Raw genomic sequence first — 17,923 nt, 5'->3', positions numbered from 1 at the left:
GCCCTCTAGTGGAAGGGATGCTCAGCTGGAGCCCAAGACAACTTCAGGATTTACTTGGGAGATCCCCCAGAGGGGATTGCTTGTCTACAGGTAATTCTTTGCAGTCTGGATGTATAAGGTGACAGTAAAGCAGCAGCATCTCTGGAGTTTTCCAGATATTAGCAGTTCAGGGTTCTATTAAATTCGTGATGAAGCAGGGATGGTAGTTTGATTTCAGGCATTTCTATGGAGGCTGAAATTAATCTGTTTCTTAAACATCTGGCTAAACAACTCTGAAGCCAAGTTAAGTCAAAAAGTTACTTTTTCTTAAACTGCTTTTGCTAATTAAGCTTCTTGCACAAAAGGAGTTGCTAAGTAGCAAATCGCTTCACCTCATAAGCAGTGCTATTTACTCTCTTTTTAGCGATTTGGAGAAAGATTTCAAAGGCAAAAAATGGCAGTTAAGTACTCAATTCCCATTATCTTTCTGTGGGAGATAGGTAGCTAACTGTGCTTTTTAAACTTTGACATCTCATCTGTCTGTAGTTATTATTGCCCTTTCTGGGTAATTTCAGTTTCTGGTACCTGTCTCACTTTTTTTTTAGGAGGGGGCCGAGCGATGGAGGATACAGCCATTTTTCAAGCCTCCATGAATGGTTTGTTTAGGAGGGGAGTTAACTCCAGTAGAAGAGAGGAGGAGTCAAATGCAAAACTGAAGCTGGAGGTACCTGCAGTTGGTTGTCTCTCGCCTCCTCTATAATTTTAGACCCAGTCAGTAACTTTCATTTAGCTCTCTTCCTCAATGTTTAAAAAGCAATAAAATCAGATCAGTCTGGTAGGCACCTTTGGACCCTGTATCTCTCTTTCTGTTTCTCTTTTGCTTTGTGTCAGACCTCTGAAGTGTAGGAAAAGAGAAAGCATGAACCACTGCTGGCTTAGCACAAGCTAAGCATAAAGGAGTGCTTGAATGAGTTGGACACGAGCAATCAGTTTACTCTTTCCTCTTTTCTTCCTAGGATTTCAATAACTGAGATGAATATAAGAACAACAGTCTTGTGGAAAAAAATTCTTATAGAAACATTCCATGATATTAATAACTTCACTCTGCCAAAATGGCACAGAACTAACTGAGAAGTCAGACTTTAGACTGGGAGAGCTTCCATGATCCAGTGGGTCACCAGTTCTTATTCTTTGCTTGATTTCTGCTGCCTGTCAATAGCTGGAGGAGAAGCACAGTCTTTTCATTTACAGACTAGCAGACTGTGTGTAGAAGAGTCAAGCACAGATGTGTTATGCCAAAGGCAACAATTATTGCTATGTCAGGACATACATATTGTCAGGATCACACATTCAAGATTCTATTTGTCTGTGCATGTATTGTTACAAGAGAGTTGAAGGCCAAAAAGAATGAATGATGTTTGGTGTCAAGTCAGCTGCAGAGCAAAATGTATGCCAGAATGTAGCTTGAACTGATTTAAACTGTATTTTTTTTTTACCTGCCAATTTTAAGTTGGGGGTTTCCCACTTTTTTTTTTTTTATGCTCCTGGCAGGGTGAATCACCACTTGATCTAGCAAAACAGAGGAAAAATGTTTGGATGATCAATCATCTACAAGAAGCAAGACAGGCAAAGGGGTATGACAGTCCATCTTTTCTGAGAAAACTAAAAGCTGATAAGGTAAGAAGTAGTGTAACACTTTATAAATTCATATTTTTGTTGCTGTTGGCTTAGGCTCGTGTGTTTCTTTAAACAGTTCTGGTTTCTCCATGTTTCAGTTCTAGGAAACATCTTTATGTTATGACAAAAATGATTGCAAAATGTAAAAAAACCAAGCAAACAAACAAAAAAACCAACCAAGCTTTATTCAAGGCAGCTGGAAAGAAAACACAGAGCTCCCACACATCTGGTTTTAGTTCTTGTACTAAATGCTAGGAAAGGACCAAGTGATCTGATGTTGTTGGGGACAGCCAGGTATTTCACAGAGCTGACTCTCTGGTATCTAAGGAAAGAATAATTTTAGATACCCTGAAATCTGTTCTCTTCTCTATTGATGTAGTATCATGTGTTTAATGAAAGAAGCTGTCAGGGTTGGAAGGGACCTCGAAGATCATCCCGTTCCAACCCCCCTGCCGTGGGCAGGGTCACCTCACACTACAGCAGGTTGCTCACAGCCACATCCAGCCTGGCTGCAAAAACCTCCAGGGATGAGGCTTCCACCACCTCCCTGGGCAACCTCTTCCAGTGTCTCACCACCCTCATGGTGTAAAACTTCTTCCTAACATCCAGTCCGAATCTCCCCACTTCTAGTTTTGCTCCATTATCCAGACTCTGATCACTACCTGACATCCTAAAAAGTCCCTCCCCAGCTTTCTTGTAGCCTCCTTCAGATCCTGGAAGGCCACAAGAAGGTCTCCTTGGGGCCTTCTCTTCTCCAGACTGAACAGCCCCAACTCTTTCAGTCTGTCCTCACAGGAGAGGTGCTCCAGCCCTCTGATCATCCTCATGGCCCTTCTTGATAATGTACTACACTAATCTCTAAAATGGAGGCCTTGTTTTTCTCAGGCTATTTAATACTCTAGAGAGTAGGAGGCAGACAATGAAAGCATAAAGGGTAGCATATTCCTCTAGCATGTGGAGGTGTCTACCTGGTTATATTTTGATAACTCATAATGAGTTAATATTTTCTTACCAGGCAGAGTATTGTGATGGATATGAAATATTGCTGTCACTGATATGTTACAGCTTCTTGCTTTAAAGATGCATTGTATTTTGAGGAGTCAAGCACTGGCTACAGCCCTTGAAGTGATCTGTGCATTGTGACTGTGCTTTTAGAACTCTCTGTAGAGTCCAGTGCCTTCATCAGGAGCTGTACCCACACAGTGTAACACAAAACAAGTCCTTTCTTCATTACTGCTTCTACAGTGTGACTCAATTACATGTGTAACTTCAGTTCTTCAAGTTCAGTGTGCTGTGTAGTACTTCATACACTAGGGCAGATTCTTAAGAAAGAGCTGTTGCTGCCTTCATTCTGGTAAAGTCTCTGAAAGACCATCCTGCTAAATAAAATAAATGAATAAAATTATTAGCTATGAAACTTCAGGAAGCTTGGAGATTTTTCTGACCTATACAGGGGGGATGTATAGAAGATGGCAAAATTGTCTTAAGATTCCTTACCCTACATCAAGCTTCCTGAAAGTCTATTTCCAAGTTTTGTGACTCTCATAGTTACTGTAGAATATTATTGTACAACCGGTTCCTAAAAGTGGAATTACTTACCGCTCTTTGTTTTCCCATAGGAATTCCGTCAGAAGGTGATGCTGGGTACTCCTTTCCTAGTCATTTGGCTGGTTGGGTTTATAGCAGACCTAGACATTGATTCTTGGCTCATTAAAGGGCTGATGTATGGTGGTGTTTGGGCTATGGTGCAGTTTCTTTCCAAGTAAGTATTTTGTCACAAAATGTCTGTTTAGTGTGCACATAGAGTGTTTTACTGGCATATGCATTGGACAAGCAATCCTGACTTTCTGTACTGGACAAGCAATCCTGACTTTCTGTGCTGGACAAGCCATCCTGACTTTCTGTGCTGGACAAGCCATCCTGACTTTCTGTACTGGACAAGCAATCCTGACTTTCTGTACTGGACAAGCAATCCTGACTTTCTGTACTGGACAAGCAATCCTGACTTTCTGTACTGGACAAGCAATCCTGACTTTCTGTGCTGGACAAGCCATCCTGACTTTCTGTGCTGGACAAGCCATCCTGACTTTCTGTGCTGGACAAGCAATCCTGGCTTTCTGTGCTGGACAAGCAATCCTGACTTTCTGTACTGGACAAGCAATCCTGACTTTCTGTACTGGACAAGCAATCCTGACTTTCTGTGCTGGACAAGCAATCCTGACTTTCTGTACTGGACAAGCAATCCTGACTTTCTGTACTGGACAAGCAATCCTGACTTTCTGTACTGGACAAGCAATCCTGACTTTCTGTACTGGACAAGCAATCCTGACTTTCTGTGCTGGACAAGCCATCCTGACTTTCTGTGCTGGACAAGCCATCCTGACTTTCTGTGCTGGACAAGCAATCCTGGCTTTCTGTGCTGGACAAGCAATCCTGACTTTCTGTACTGGACAAGCAATCCTGACTTTCTGTACTGGACAAGCAATCCTGACTTTCTGTGCTGGACAAGCCATCCTGACTTTCTGTGCTGGACAAGCCATCCTGACTTTCTGTGCTGGACAAGCCATCCTGGCTTTCTGTGCTGGACAAGCAATCCTGGCTTTCTGTGCTGGACAAGCAATCCTGGCTTTCTGTGCTGGACAAGCAATCCTGACTTTCTGTGCTGGACAAGCAATCCTGACTTTCTGTGCTGGACAAGCAATCCTGACTTTCTGTGCTGGACAAGCAATCCTGACTTTCTGTGCTGGACAAGCAATCCTGGCTTTCTGTACTGGACAAGCCATCCAGGCTTTCTGTGCCGGACAAGCCATCCTGGCTTTCTATTTTATGTGTGGGAGTTTTGACATGAAACTTTTTTTTTGGTTGGATTTTTTTTTAATTACTGTTTCTGTGAAAGATTTTGTGCAGCTTTAGCTCCTGGTAAGGCTCTGTTGTCTTGGAAATAGCTGTGGAATTACTTGGGCTGAATACCACTGAGCTAATAGAAGCTTACAGCAGAACAGAAATTCAGTCCTTCTCCAGAGGAGGGTGCTGAATGTCTGTCTACAAAGAGTTACCATCCTGAGTTTTGAAGAAAACAGTCAAGGGAAAAGTTACTAGAAAAGAACAGAAAAAAAATGTATGTGCCAGGTTTGCTTTAAACCCCAGTATTTCAGAATTTAGAGAGCCAAAGGCATATGGAGAGACTTGCAGAAAGAAATGAAGTCCAAGTCAGGTTTCGTAGCTTCTGTTGTGGAAAGGGGTGACTATTAGAAAGGAGTCTTTTCTTTTCTTTTTTTTTTTTTTGATGCTTGTGTTACCTGATCATAAAGAACTTTAGATGTGTTTGTGATGAGTTACCTGTAACTGTACACAGAGGCAGGCATGCTTCAAAAGCTTTTCAAGAGCCATAGACTACTTGATCTGTGCTTTGCTTTTCATCGTCATGGGTAGCATACATAGAAGAACTTAACATATCTCCATACTCAGGAGCTTTCTCCTTTTCTGGCATTATTGAATGTCACATTTATTAGAACCACTTGCTTCACCTTTCTTTCCATTTAAAGAGCGAAAGAAAATATTTCTGTTCCTTAATTAAACCCATTTCTTAGAGTCTGGGAGGATGGTGAAGTGATACCAGGGTGTTGTCTCTCCAAGATCTTGGAGATGCTCTGTTTTAGTCTTTTTGTCATCTCTGAGGCTGTGAAATCTGCTGACCCCCTCTCACAGGCAGTTTATTCGGCAGTGTGAATCCTCAGCCATGCCTCCTATTAGCTAGGACAACATTTCTTCAAGATTTTCTTAGAAGACCTGAGAAAGCTCCCTTGGAGAAGCAGCCAGCACTGCAAGGATGCAAAGGAGTAAGATGAAAACTACTTGGTGCAGGCATTTCCCATGGCAGGCCTGAAAGCACCACCAGGACAGAAAGTAAAATGCATCAATGTGAGGATGTTTAGGCAGATGACAGAAGAAGTTTTATTTCAAGGAGCTTAGCAGTTTAAAGTGTGACTTCTGGTATGGTTAGCAGTTTTTTCTTGAATATGCAGTTACTTAGTCACTGGCCTAGTTTGTGTCAACTAATTCAGCTGTACTTTGAATATGCTTTATTTAATATGCAAGAGTGGAAGAAGGTGAAAATAATTTCAATGCCTTAATTTTTTTTCCTCCAAAATTATAGTAGCAGCATTCCATCTTGGATCCTTGCAAATCTAGTTATGTGGAAAACTAATTAACCTGAGCTTTTTTCCTGACTTTCTATTTGCAACCATAACAGAACAGAATCTGAAATATTTCAAGTATGTAGGCTGTGATAACACCAAGATCTCTTAAACTTTTTTTTTCCTTACCAAATTAATATTAAGAATGAATTTTCATTGTATGTATTTCCAAAGTATGTTTAGCACTGAAATTTCATAAGTAAATGTAGTTTGCAAGCAGTATCTGTGCTGCAGGTTAGGAGTCTCACAGATTTCTAATTACTTTCACAGTGTACAATCATTGAAGGGTTTGAGTTGGAAGGGACCTCCAAAGGTCATCTAGTCGAACCCCCCTGCAGTGAGCAGGGACATCCTCCACTAGATCAGGTTGCATATCAAGGACAAGAGGGTCATTAGGAGCAGTCAGCATGGTTTTACCAAGGGTAAGTCATGTTTGACTAACCTCATAAGCTTTTTATGAGGACATAACCAGGTGGATAGATGATGGTAGAGCAGTGGATGTGGTTTAGCTTGATCTCAGTAAAGCATTTGACACTGTCTGCCACAGCATCCTTGTAGCTAAGCTGAGGCAGTGTGGTCTGGATGATCAGGGAGTGAGGTGGATGTGAAGTGGCTGAAGGAAAGAAGTCAGAGAGTTGTGGTCAATAGGACAGAGTCTGGTTGGAGGCCTGTGTCTAGTGGAGTCCCTCAGGGGTCAGTACTGGGACCAGAGCTGTTCAATCTATTCATTAATGACCTGGATGAGGGCACAGAGAGCACTGCCAGCAAGTTTGCTGAGGACACCAAACTGGGAGGAGTGGCTGACACAGGAGGGTTGTGCTGCTATTCAGCCAGACTGAGACAGGCTGAGAGTTGGGCAGGGAGAAATGAAACTGAATGAAGTTCAACAAGGGCAAGGGGAGAGTCTTGCACCTGGGAAAGAACAGCCTCATGGAGCAGGATAGGTTGGGGCTGACCTGTTGGAGAGCAGTGAAGGGGAAAAGGCTCTGGGGGTCCTGGTGGGTAGAAGGTTGACCATGAGCCAGCAATGTGCTCTGGTGGCCAAGAAGGCCAATGGCATCCTGGGGTGGATTAGAAGGGCTATGGTTAGTAGGTTGAAAGAGGTTCTCCTCCACCTCTGCTCTGCCCTGGTGAGGCCACATCTGGAATATTGTGTCCAGTTCTGGGCCCCTTTGTTTAAGAGGGATCTCAGGGAACTGCTTGAAAAAGTCCAGTGCAGAACCACTGCAGATGAAGGGAGTGGAACATCTTTACAAGGAGAGCCTGAGAGAGCTGAGGGCTCTGTAGCTTGGAGACGAGGAGCCTGAGAGGTGACCTCATTGCTGGTGCTAAAGATGTGCAGGGGGAATGCCAAGAGGCTGGAGCCAGGCTCTGCTGGGTGATGTCCAATGCCAGCACAAGGGGCAGTGGTGGAAGCTGAGGCATAGGAAGTTCCATGGAAACAGAAGGAAACCTTTTTTCACTGTGAGCGTGATGGGAGATTGAAACAGGCTGCCCAGGGGGATTGTGGAGTCTCCCTCTCTGGAGATATTCAAGAGCTGCCTGGCTGTGTTCCTGTGTGATCTGCTCTAGGTGCTCCTGCTCTGGCAGGGGGATTGGACTGGATGATCTTTCATGGTCCCTTCCTGCCCCTATCATGCTGTTGATTCTGTAAATCTACTCTTCTCGTGATGTTATTTTAACCCAAGCTTGTTTAAGCTACATCAAAGGTCGTCTGGTTTAGAAGGTTTATAAGAAAGAGAGATGACATTCATCTTCTCCCACTAAACCTCTAGTGTGTGCATCTCTGCAGCTGAGCAAGTTATTCACTCACTCTACCTTTCTGGTCCAATTCTTGACATTCATTTCAAGAGTTAATATGTACATTTTAATTAACTTTCGTGACCCCCTCATTTGGACAATTTGAAAACAGGAGTTCCATGTGAACTTTGAAAGTGAGGAAAATGTTTTTTTTATGGTGTGATTTGCAATATCCCCATCTAGTCCATATTTCAACAGAAATGATAGCTCAGGATTGGCATTTTAAGATGAAACTTAACCATGTAACCTTGCCTCCTACTTTACAGGTCATTCTTTGATCACTCCATGCACAGTGCACTGCCTCTTGGAATATACTTGGCAACGAAATTCTGGATGTATGTGACATGGTTCTTCTGGTTTTGGAATGATATCCTTTTTTTGTGTACAGTGTTAAATAACATTTTTTGTTTTCATGGTAGTAATATGAGATAATACCCAGATTATGTCCCACATATAAAACTAAGTAACCTTATTAACATTTTTTAAATGGCTATCTCCATTAAACTTTACCAATGGTAATTATTTCATCACTCTGAAAATGTGCTTGCTGTTTTCTTTGCTTCAGGGTGTGATAGATTTGCCTTGAAATTGGCTTTCAGGTGTCTGTAAAATGTCCTCTGCTTTACCAGTTTCCTAAGTGGTGGCACTGTAAGCCACACTGTAAAATGCACTCTGGTTGTGAGGTACCAGTGTGCCGTGCCTCTTAAACATTTCTCTTTCTCCAGTGGAAGTGTTTGGAATAATCATTATTTTGCTTTCTTACACCCAGTAGTGATTTATTTACATTCTTTCACTTTTCTGCTGGAACTTGGTGAAGAAAAATTAAAGACACAAGTCTTGAAAACCATCGCAGTGGCATAGCCTTAAAACCATCACAGAGCCATTAAGTAGACATTAAAACACTGTTATCACTATTGGCATAAGTGTATCTTGAAGTTAGTTAGAATTGCTGCTCCTACTACCAGTCTCTCTGCCTAGCCTGGTTTGCTGTGGTTTTTACTCAATTAAATTTGTTAGTAACTGCCTAAGAAGAGAGAGTACAAAATGAATATGGAACATGCAGCTCTTAAAAACTGAGGTAAACTTTTCCAGTTTCTATGGAATGGAGTAGAACTATCTAAGTATGTCATGCCTTTGGGACTGAAGTGGCTTTTCTGTTCTTTTTTGTTAAGAAACCCTGGCTTTTGGCAAATAGTAAAATGCAAGTGTTTGAAGCAGGTATAGTAATTAGACAATCTCATCTCCTCATACCTTGTAGGTTTTCTTTAGAAACAATCAGCTTGAACCAAGTCTAAAAATATGTGCAGCTGGAGTCTTTGACCATACTAAAATAAATGACTGCACAGCCAACACACCTTGATGACAGCCTCTATCTTGATGTACAGCACTGTCCCTCAAGGCTGCCAAGTGGTGAGGTTTTTATCCCAAAGCTCCTGCTTTCTGCCTATTTGTACCAACTTGTTCAGTTGTTTGGGGTTTTTTTAAGCCATTTCAATTAACTTGAAGTTCAAGGGGTTTTATGGTCACAGAATGACATTCATTGCCCACTAGAAATAGTAACTATGGACAAGTAGTTATCCTGATGAAGTCTGACTTTGGAATGTCAATAAAATACTGTACTTGATGGTAGGTGCCTCGAAACCTTTGCTATGATCCTTTTGTGTGCAGAAGTATTAGTCTAAAACTTCAGTTACTAATTGCTTTCATTAGAGCTGACACAGTTCTCTGACAAGCAGTTTTGGATACTTAATGTGCTTGAGGCCATCTTCCTTTAATTGGTGATTTTTAATTGGAAGTCTTTGTAATAAGATTCCAAATTCATTCATCTTCTGGAAAATTGCCCTGTAGCTTTATTGGAAAAAAAAAAAAAAAGGAAAGAAATTGCATGCCTGCTCTATTTTTATAGCATGAAGCAGAGCATTGTGGTTGGAGAAAGGATTCTTGTATTTTTACAGCTTTATATGATTACTTACAGCAGGCCAGAATGTACCCTGTAATGTTCAAGTGATAAAACCCATCCTAGTGATTTTCACAAATTCTGACCCATCTTTTGCTCAGGGAAAAGGTTCTAATCCTAAAAAAACTATCATGACTTGCCTTACTGGAACTTTATCATAGAAATAATGTCAAGGTCTTAATTACTGCAAGTGTTACTTTAATATTCAGGTGTTTGGTAAGAATTTCCTTTTCTTGTAGATACATTGAAGGTGCCTGGAAGATCATCTGGTGTTCTAGATTTAACCTTATGAGACAGAAAGGGGCAGTTAAGAACAAACAAAAACTGAAGGTTAGCAGTGAATTTTTTTGCATTTCAGGATGATCATGTGAAAAAGAAGCCTATAAAGTCTAAGCCTTCATGGTGTGTCTTCTAAAAGACCATTCCTGAGAGTAAATCCCAACAGTGTAGATCCCAACAGTTTAGATGGATCTGGCTTACTGAATTTTTGTGAATGTTTCCTTTGTATTTTTTTCTCAGCAGCTTCTGAATCTGGTGTATTTGTTAAAAAGAGATCCTATTTTTGCTGGGAATTAGGAAGTTATGATCTCTGTATTTATGGATATGAATTGATGGTCCTATGCTTCCCAACCACTGTTTTTCTGCTCCCCTTGTAGCTGAGTTTCACCCATAGCAAAGGATATATCTTTCTCTATTAGCTTTTAACTTCTGCTGTTTGCAGAGCAGGGGGGAAATACCCTCAAACATCCTACACACTAAATCACCATGTTTTAATTTAAATTTTAAAGGGGGGAAAAAATTGCTATCTGAAAAGTACATTAATAACGTAAAACAAGAACTTCACATTTCCTTTAATTTGCATTTACGGGTAGAACATTCTCCTGTGTCCTGTAAAAGTTCAGGATACATGCACTGAGTTCACATCTCAGTTGTTCACACAGCCTGTTCAGTTCCAGCTGAACAAATACTGCCTCTTACGTCAGAAGGTTCTTATACTGCTCTGTTTTTCCAACAGTGTCAGAGTCTGCTGTAACTCAAAACACTCAGTGGATTTTGGTTTTGGTTGCTATTTTTTTTTCTTCTTGTACTACCACTTCCATTTACTGCAAATGGGAGTATGCAGTTTTCATGAATTAAACTTTTTTGGCACTACTTGCAGTGCTGAGATAATGAGATGGTGTAAGCCCATTTTTAATTTTAAAAATAATTTATCAGGGAGTAATGCTGTATTGATTGTTTTATTTCAGATATCCTTCCTGTAATGATGGGGTTTTAGGTGAAAGAAAACTAAGCCCTGCACACTTGCTTCAATTAAAGATCATGTGAAAAAACTCAGTGTAAGAGAATTCATGGTGATTTTTTCAGGCTTTCTCAAAGCCATTACTATAGCAATTTTAAAAACTGAAACAAGCCCATTAGTGCAGTTTAAAAAAAAAAAGATAAATAAATCCCCACACATTCCAAAATTAGCTTCAGGAAAACAGCAAAAAACTATGCGTGCAGAAAGAATCTTTCTAGAAGAACCAAAGACCCAAAGAATTGAAACCCCCAGGCCTGGCTATCCACACCTTCTGTTCCATGTCCAAGGAATTTTTCTAAATTCAATAAAAACCAAGAACAAATATACAAACAAAAATGGGAATGTGGCAGTGAATGAATATTTTTGCAAGCTAAGGGGTTGGTTTGTTTTTTGTTTGGTTGGTTGATTTTGGTTTTCTTTTGGGTTTTTTTTTTTATGTTGGGCAGAAATGGAGGGAGAGCTTTTGCAAAGCTTCAGTTGATTAAAAATGGAGACTATCTTGTAAATGTTGAGTCACATGAGGCTTCTGGTGTATTTTATGGAGTAAAATGGGAGAAGATTAAGTATTGTCCTCATGTGGCTTGCATCTCTGGACAGCTTTATCACACAGGTTGCCCAAATTTTAGCCAGGTAAAAAAAAAAAAAAACAAACCCTGTTTGACAACTTTATGATTATAAAACCTCCTTTTACTGGATAGAAAATAAATTGCCCTCCCCTCTACCTTCTTTAACAGCCTAGGCATGGCATACAGTAATTTAAAATAGGTTATATGATTTATTTTGATTTTTCTTTCAGTTGTACCTTTAGTGTTTGTAATAGATGTCTGCTTAAGATATTTTTAGTGGAAAAAAAAAAAAACAAAACAAACCAGTTTTCACTATTGTGTCAAAAAACCCTGATGATGCTCTCAGTATTCTGAAAAAAAATGTAATCTCTCTAGCTATACAAATAACTTGGACCAAATTCTTGGCAGCAGGTAATTTTAGAGGAAAAATAAGAAGAAATTAGATTAGAAGTCAAAATCAGAAGTCAAAACTTTTAATCTGCACTGTATCAAATAAAACTGTGAGTAGGTTCTAGCACAGCTGGTGGTTTTTTCTTTGCTCCTATTGACTTGCTGGAAACAGCTTGTTAGAGGGAAGATTAATTGCTATCTAAGATATATGATTCAAGTGTTAACTCAACTTGCCAATATAGTTTTATAAAAAATGCACAGCCAATTCCTTCCCCTAAGAGAAGGAAAACAAAAGTTATTTGGGATTTGCTTCAATGAACAATGGACTGTGTCAGTGTTGCAGAAGTCAAAAAGAGGCCTTCATATGTCAGGATCCTTTCACCTCAGAAGAGCAGTGTAGAAGGCTTTGAGATACTTATTCTATAGAAATTGTGGTTGTTGGTTTTTTTTTTTTCCCCTGGGTTTTCATTTAATATTTTCTTGAATGTGTACCATATGGTTTTGTTTATTAATGGTTTATGTATTCTTTTTCTTAATACTGTTCAATGCTTTCAAGTAACATTTTCTCCCAGAACAGTGAAACAGTATAGAATATGTTTGTAGATATCTAGCAGGATATATTTGAGCATCTCTTCCCATTTCAAAATAAAAAGCATGCCAAAAAGTGTTTGGGGTTTTTCTTTGCGGGGGGTTGGGGGTTCTTTTGGGGGGTGGGTGTTTTGTTTTGGGGTAGTTTTGATGTTGTCTTTAAGGTGCTCTGTACCAGTTCAGTACAGGTTGCCATGCATTGCTTGGCTTTAAGTCTTATATGCATGGTTTGTAGTGCAATATATTAAACTTTAATTACAGTAGGAATTCTAATGACTACCGAAGTGGAGAGTTACTCATAGAAGTTACTCAGACTATGGTGTAATTTGGGTGTGCAGTGATTGGAGCCTGAGTAATTAGCATCCTTGTAGCCTGGATAGAAGCTCCTGCCACCACAGCTCTGTGAAATACGGCATCCGTCTCCTTGCAGTTATGACTACCAGCTGTCAGGTTGGTTAAGTCTTTTGTAGGTTTCTCAGAGCAAATCATTTCCCACACGTTGTGGCAGAGGCATGTCTGAAGTGCTTGGTTTTTTCAGCACCATTGCTAAGAAATGTTTTCTGTTCTGTGAAGAAACGGCAAGCGTTGTAAGCCCAGGCATGTCATATGGCAAGCACTTCAACACAGGGAACATGTTTTAAAACTAATAGCTGCTTTCCCTCTTTATATGGTAACTGCTTTTATAAACACTCCCAGAGAGTACTAAAGCTGTGAGTCTGAAAGCATTAGATGTGTTTACTATGATAAAAATAACTTCCATTGAGGTAAGGTGTGGGTGTCAATTTACAACAGGACCAGGTCTCAGACAGTGCCCTCCTTGGAGATAAGTGGTGTTGAGATGTGATTGCCATGCAGCAGTGCTCATTGCAGCACAACTCCTTCTATGGCTAGAAAGAGTTCTTTCTGTAATCTGACAGGAATTTCAGGCCACTGAAGACATAGGCAATCAAATGACTGCCTTATAAATAGAGCTCTGAAATGTTTACTGTGAAAACAGGAAATACTTTTAAGAAGATAAATTCCATGGGATTTATTAAAAGAGAAAATAATTACAAAACCTGAACTATCATCATTCATTCTTTAGAAGGGTAAGAAATGCCTCACTGAGAGCAGCATCTTAAAAAGTAAGTTTTTAGTCTTCATCAATAGTAAATCCTGAGTACCAAGCAGCACTGAATTTCATAAAATCAGAAGAGAGTGACTCAAGGACATTGAAAAAATTAAATTTGTTCAGATTTTTCTTTCAGAATTATCAATGAGTGTTTCCAAGAGCAAATTTGGGTTTAAATCTTAGATTCCTTGACTTCAAACACATCTCAATTTTTTCTTTATACATCTTCCATTCCTTGCTAATAGCGTTGCACTTTTCTACAATTTTGGAAAATCCTGGAAGTCTGATCCAGGAATCATCAAAGCCACAGAAGAACAAAAGAAAAAGGTAAAGCCATGAGATAATGTGAAGCTTGATCTTCAGCAGCCTGCCACCAGTTTTGGTCAGAGTAATTTGCTGTTCACTACATGAGATATTAATAAGTCATTGTATAATAAAAGGCCTAAAATGTTGAACAGTTTTCCATCCAGGTTTTTTGGGTTTTTTTTGAGGGGTTGTTGTTTTGTATTTGGAATGTATCTTCAAATACTTATTGGTCCAAAGTTAGGTCATTTTGAGGAACAAAATCACAACTTGTATTTTAAAAGCAGTTGTGTGAAAATGAAAATGAGAGGTTTCACAGTTCTTGACTGACTGAGACAAATGGTCCATTATGGAACATGTGGTTTGCAATTCCCAGACTTTAAAGCACCTCTAGTTTTCTGTAACTCTTTGTCTAAAAATATTAGACAGATAAGTAAGAAAATAACCAAAACGCCAGACACTCTAGGTTGGAATGGGTTTTAATTTTTTAAATTTTATTTAAATATTAGTGAAAATATGCATGATCTAACAATCTGTTTCTAAGACTAGCACTACTGTTAGCATTTCTAATTTTGCTTTTTTAAAGCACGTTATCCTCAGCAGCCAAATCGGGCACTGAGTATTGGAAAGTCATGTAAGCAGCAGAAACGTTTTGGTTGGTTTTGGGCAAGTTTCCTGGAGGCTCATATCCTGCCAAAAATGAGTTTCATGCTCCTATTTCATGCTCATTTGTGAATACACCTGTTTGGATTGCCATGGAACACTTGGAATGATGGCATGTTGTAGGGATAAACATCCAAAAGCCTGGTTGTGAGAGAATCATAGAATGGTCTGGGTCAGAAGGGACCTCCATAGGTCACCTAGTCCAACCCCCTCTGCAGTAAGCAGGGGCATCCTCAACTAGATCAGCTTAAGTGATTTTTGTTTTCTGTGACAGATGATTACTGAGTTTGTAGGTGGTCAATGTGCAGGTTTACTTTTGTAAATTCCCTTACTGTTACTGCAAATGTGTCACTCTAAGGCCCAGGCTAAATTCTCTTCAGCTGGACTAAATTAAGTAGAAGAGGCAGCAACTATACTTTGGTTTGGATTCAGCAAACTGCAGGAACACAGAGTTCATTTGATCTTCTTGCTTAAACACTTAAGTGTGGTTACAAAAACCTTGCTGATCTGGATGGGAATTGTAAAATGCAACTTCTTCAGTCAGATGCATGTGGCTAAGAATGTTTTGGTTGGTTTACATTGCAGCTAATCAGATTGTGAAATGATCTATTATCAGGTACAGAAACCACTGTAGGCTGCATGTCTTACCTTTGTGCAGTGTAATCCTTCCTCATGCTTTATTAATTTGTCTCCAAATGTTTCCTGTTAAATTAGCCTTTGGAATAAGCAACCAAAAAATTTCTTTTTGTTCCAGATGACCAAGCTAAGTATGTTTGGAAATGTGTAGTAAGCAACCATTTCAGATGTTTATTCTGCTGATGTGTCATGTCCTTTCTCCTATGTTACAAAATAACCCGAGTGACTCTTAAAATAAGTAAATGAATAATAATTAAACAATTCCAAGTTTTCAAAATCAAATGTTAATAGTTCAGAAGCACAGAAAATAGTCAGTGTTTGCAAACCATGAAAATGTGGCTTTGACTTGAGTCTCAAATCTGCATTCTCGAGTTTACAAACCATAAAAATGTGACTTTGACTTGAGTCTCAAATCTGTAATCTGTAAGAAGAGTTATGTTAGAGTTCCTTATCTGTTCTTGTTTAGTTCTGTTCTCTTGAGCTTTGGGATCTTGCTTGTGGACAATACTGAAGTGAATTTCCATGGTGTTGATCACCCTTTGTGCATCCTTTCATTAGTCTGTAGTGTAGTGTTTACTCCCACTGAAAACAGAGGAATGTCCAAAATGAAATGGATTAAATTGTCCAAGGTATCAAAAGCCACAGTGTTGGAATCATAGTAGATGTGTCTTGTTGGGGTTTTGGCTTTCTGTTCATATGGTTTCTTTACAAAAGTGAAGGAATTTGTTTACAAAACTTGTGAGGCAGGCCTTTGAATTTTCAAGTGCTGTATTGGGAAATGTTATGGTGCAGGAGGGGTGTTCAGTACTGAAGTTAGCAAGCTGCAAGAGGGATGTGGAAAGCCTTATGTATGGCAGCGGTTGGTTAGGGGATCTGAAGGGTTCCAGTGGTGTGGAGACAATGGTCAATAGCAAATGGAGGAAAAATAGCACAAGCTTCAGAGTTCAGAAGTGGTCGAAAACTGAAGGTTGCTCCTTGTTTACCTGAGATCAGAAGGGAAATCATTAAGGCTGATTTACCCCCAAAATGTTGACTGTTGGCTTTTAGTGATTTCTTTGAAGAAAAGTTTCCATCATTTTTTCCTAAGCAGTGATGAGTGTAGTATTTTGGAGAAGTTCAGTGGCTTCAGTCAAGGTATCCACCATGTTGATCATCATGTAAATTAAGGAAATTAGGTTTGTATGTCTATGATGAGAAAATAGTTGTGAAAACTTTTTTTTTTTTTCTTCTGCAGTTATAAGCCACCCTGATGCATATGATATATGTGGTTTGAAAGGGGACAATAGAGGTTAAGTTGCTTGAACATGTCCAGAGAAGGGCAACAAAGCTGGGGAGGGGTCTGGAGCACAGCCCTGTGAGGAGAGGCTGAGGGAGCTGGGGGTGTTTAGCCTGGAGAAGAGGAGGCTCAGGGGTGACCTCATTGCTGTCTACAACTCCCTGAAGGGAGGTTGTAGCCAGGTGGGGGTTGGTCTCTTCTCCCAGGCAACCAGCAGCAGAACAAGAGGACACAGTCTCAAGCTGTGCCAGAGGAAGTTTAGGCTGGATGTGAGGAGGAAATTCTTCCCAGAAAGAGAGATTGTCCCTTGGAATGTGCTGCCCAGGGAGGTGGTGGAGTCACCATCCCTGGAAGTGTTCAAAATAAGCCTGGGTGAGGCACTTAGTGCCATGGGTTAGTTGATTAGATGGTGCTGGGTGATAGGTTGGACTTGCTGATCTCTGAGGTCTTTTCCAACCTGGTTAATTCTGTGATTCTGTAATAAATTCCTTTATTTGCCATGAGGCTGTTTTTGCTGAAGTGAATTCCTTCTGATTCAAGGAAGGCTATTCTGGCAAAAGATGTTTTCAGGATGTTTTCCATATGTGGCAAATGTCATTGAAGTCTCACCTGGCATGATTGCAGCTGCTGAATTTTAAACTATTTAAACTATGGGAACTATTTAATGGCATAATAGGTTCCTTGCATTCCAACAATGAAGTGAGTACTGAAGGGGTGAAGTTACCATTTAGTGTGAGGTTACAGGCATGCTTTAAGTGGTAGCTGCTTCTGTGCATCACTTCACACCTAAGTGTAGCATTATCTGTAAGAGGAGGTTTTGCATTATTTCTGTTCTTTCTTGAAGCTTTTACTTGTGAGGAAAGAGGTGAATACAGATGTAAAAGGTTTGATGGTATACCTGTGGAAAGAAAGTCTGCTTTTTAGACTGGCAGATCCTGCTAGCTAGGTTTGGTTGTATTCCTATTTGGAAATTAGGCTGCAGTAATTTTAACAGCTTTAACAGCAGGTTAATCAAACTGATGCTAATCACTGTGTGGGTGAATCAAATTTAATGTAAGCTTGCTTTTTTTTTTTTATACATTTGTTCTCTACTAGGAGTAAGTATAAACTAGAATTAATTTAGGATCAAACATGCATATTGGTTTAATAAAGTAGATGAAAAATCCATTTCAGATGAATTTAAGCAGTTCCTGTGTGTAAAAAGTACCTGAAATGAATGGAGTCCACAGCCATGGGTCTGAAAAGCAGCAATTAAAATTGTTGTCATCATTTGTTCATATATTAGATTCTAATTTTTTTTTCCCTCTTTCTTTTTTTCTACAGACAATAGTAGAACTTGCAGAGACAGGAAGTCTGGACCTCAGTATATTCTGCAGTACCTGCTTGGTAGTGTATTTTTTTCCTTCAACTGCGGCACTGTTTGTTTGTTTTTGTTTGGTTGGTGTTTTGTGGGGTTGGTGGTGGTGATGGTTGGGTTTTGG

At 39.8% G+C, this 17,923-nt stretch overlaps 1 protein-coding gene across 1 annotated transcript in view; it reads left to right on the top strand.

The window, feature by feature from the left end:
* ZDHHC17 (zinc finger DHHC-type palmitoyltransferase 17) overlaps nucleotides 1-17,923 on the top strand; it is a 74,019-nt gene that overhangs the window by 41,521 nt on the left and 14,575 nt on the right. The window contains exons 8-12 of the mRNA XM_054399476.1: nucleotides 1,531-1,656; nucleotides 3,276-3,418; nucleotides 7,919-8,019; nucleotides 13,767-13,891; nucleotides 17,766-17,828. Of these exons, the coding sequence (XP_054255451.1) occupies nucleotides 1,531-1,656; nucleotides 3,276-3,418; nucleotides 7,919-8,019; nucleotides 13,767-13,891; nucleotides 17,766-17,828 (558 nt within the window). The remainder of the gene's footprint in view (nucleotides 1-1,530; nucleotides 1,657-3,275; nucleotides 3,419-7,918; nucleotides 8,020-13,766; nucleotides 13,892-17,765; nucleotides 17,829-17,923) is intronic.

The sequence above is a fragment of the Indicator indicator genome, chromosome 3 (genome assembly GCF_027791375.1).
Source record: "Indicator indicator isolate 239-I01 chromosome 3, UM_Iind_1.1, whole genome shotgun sequence".
NCBI classification, from domain to species: Eukaryota; Metazoa; Chordata; class Aves; order Piciformes; family Indicatoridae; genus Indicator; species Indicator indicator.
The sequence above is the reverse complement of the archived record's forward strand: the minus strand, read 5'-3'. Positions and strand labels throughout refer to the sequence as shown.